This window comes from Gymnoscopelus braueri (assembly GCF_963280865.1).
Source record: "Gymnoscopelus braueri genome assembly, chromosome: 12".
Taxonomy (NCBI): Eukaryota; Metazoa; Chordata; class Actinopteri; order Myctophiformes; family Myctophidae; genus Gymnoscopelus; species Gymnoscopelus braueri.
Window position 1 is genome coordinate 50,669,651 of NC_137614.1, and position 2,500 is coordinate 50,672,150.

At 40.8% G+C, this 2,500-nt stretch overlaps 1 protein-coding gene across 3 annotated transcripts in view; it reads right to left on the reverse strand.

Moving 5' to 3' along the window:
• The window catches only part of gripap1 (GRIP1 associated protein 1), a 77,655-nt gene that overhangs the window by 30,882 nt on the left and 44,273 nt on the right, over window positions 1-2,500 (reverse strand). For all 3 annotated transcript variants that reach the window (XM_080443455.1, XM_080443454.1, XM_080443453.1), the window contains 2 exons: window positions 1,466-1,576; window positions 656-757 (listed from right to left, as the gene is read on the reverse strand). In XM_080443455.1, the coding sequence (XP_080299581.1) occupies window positions 656-757; window positions 1,466-1,576 (213 nt within the window). The remainder of the gene's footprint in view (window positions 1-655; window positions 758-1,465; window positions 1,577-2,500) is intronic.

Here is a 2,500-nt window from a genome sequence, read left to right on the forward strand (position 1 = left end):
GACGTCTAAGACGTCCGTTTTAACATAAGCCCTGAGTGCCACTGCCATAAATAAGCCGGGCACTGAATGAGTTAATCTAACATGATTAAAATGGAGTTTGAAGTTACAATGGGTTTGTATAGGAAGGGGGCTGGTCTGATAAAATGAATATAAAATATCTAAATATTGAATCAAGTAACTTATTAAAACTGTCTGGGGGGCTCACATTAGCCTGAGTAGACGATAAAATGACCCAATTCATTTTAACCCATTAAGACGTGGAACGCATCTGTGTCACTTTAGATTTCTTCAGCTATTCAAAAAGAGCAGATATACAAGCTCATAGCGCGGCACCGAGTGCCGCGCTATGAGCTTGTAGATCTGCTATTTTTGAAAAATCTTGAAAACATTTTTTTTTTTTACAAAACTGTTAGGATTTAGAAAACATTTTTAAGAATCGCTTCAGGTCTTAATGGGTTAAAAAGTGAAATACCCCTTTAAGTCCAAGTGCAAACCTCCTCCTGCTTTAGCATAAAGGGTTAAAACTCTACAGAATAATCAAGCCGGACAGTTTGAGCTCCTGCCGTAGCGTGTTCAGACATAACATGGTAATGTTAAATAATCAGTGAAGGATGATGGATTGCAGACACAATGAGCTCAGTGTGTGTCTCGTTACCTTCTCATCTTTTAGCTGCTGTCTCATCTCCTCTTCAGTTCTGTTCTTCTCCTCGTGGAGTCCCCTCAACTCCTTCTCATAACGCGCCCTCACTCCTAACACCTAGAGAGAGAGAGACACAGAGAGACAGAGAGAGAGAGAGAGAGAGAGACACACACACACACACACAGAGAGAAAGAGAACAGATCAATAATCAATAAAATGTAATTACCCAGGGTTCATGGGGTCGTCTCAGAACACATTCAAGGTCTTGGATGTGAAGCACCGTGTGAGGAGGTGTCAGAGTGGAACATCGATATAGAAACCTAGATATCCTCATTGGCCGCTGCAGTTCCTTTGGAGCGACCTGTATCGTGGGCCGCCATATTACAGGGGGTCAACGCTTCCTGACTCCTGGCCAATCACAGCGCGTCTTTTCCGGGACTTGTCAGAATCTAGTTGCATAAAAATATTCTGTTGTATTTTTATACAACTAGATTCTGCCAAGTCTCGGAAAAGACGCGAACAGAAGGTCCAATCTGCTCAGTTCAAAGCTTGTTGGATGTGTGACTTTGAGGACATTGAGCACACAATGACACCTTTTCGGGTTTACGGGCCTAAAAGTATGGTAATCGTTCGAGCCGAGCCGAGCCTCGGGCCGGCCCAGTAGGGCCCAGTTAGGGTCGGGCCTTAATTTTCAGGCCCGTTGAGAACTCTAGTCAGTGAGGAATATGAACCATCCTACCTCCTTGTGAGGAGGTGTCAGTGTGTTATATGAACCGTCCTACCTCCTTGTGAGGAGGTGTCAGTGTGTTATATGAACCGTCCTACCTCCTTCTCATGCTGCAGTTTGAGGTCAGACAGCGCCTCCTTCTGGTCAGACTTCTCCTGGCTCAGCTGGATGGCCAGTTCATCCAACATCATCTTACGTTTCTCTGCTGTCTGTAAAACACACATTATATTATATTAATATTCGCCTGTCTGTAAAACACACATATTATACATTATATTAATGTTCACATGTCCGCAAACACACACATACATACATACATACACAGAGACGATATACATTATATTAATAGTCTCATTACATTTGGAAACGGACAATTCAATTCTTGAAACATATTTTCAACCTGGTGTCCCTGCTGTCCCCTATTTTATTACTCATTATAGGTAATTTAAAAATAATATATTTTTATTAGAATTGTTTTTTTTACAATAAAAATAAAGAAATAGAAAATAGCTTATCTACAATCTGTCATATAATCTGTCAGCTTGTAGGCTTTGTTCGTGCGACACAATAATATTAGAGTGCGGGAACAATGGGAACACATGTCACCATCAACTTTTAGAGTGAAGTGTCAGTGTCAGTTCTGTTTATTTACATATAGATATGTCACACTGATGAAAACCTTTTGTGTTCATATAATGATTCATGGAAGGTTCCAAGCGTGTTGGCGTCATTTAAATTGCAATGAAATAGTGTTTTATCTCATGACATTCTTCTGGGCCTTGTGATGTTAAGTTCTAGTGTAATTGTTCAGCCTGGCCTATGTTGTGGCGCCCCCTACTGTTCTGACAATGTGTTAGAAACGGACAATGATGATCCACGCTGGCTTGAGTCAAGTCACATGCACCCATCTTCCAAATGTAACTTAAATTATATTACACTTCTGTCTACATACTGTAGGGCAGTGGTTTTAAACCTTTTTCACATCAAGGTCCATTATTTATTGGGCATTTGAGCCACGGACCACCATTTGATGAGATTTAGTATTATTATATATTTTTATCGTTGGATACGATTTTGTCCACAATTCCATCCATGCTGTATTGATGTTGGTTCCATAGGAGAGACAACAGGCA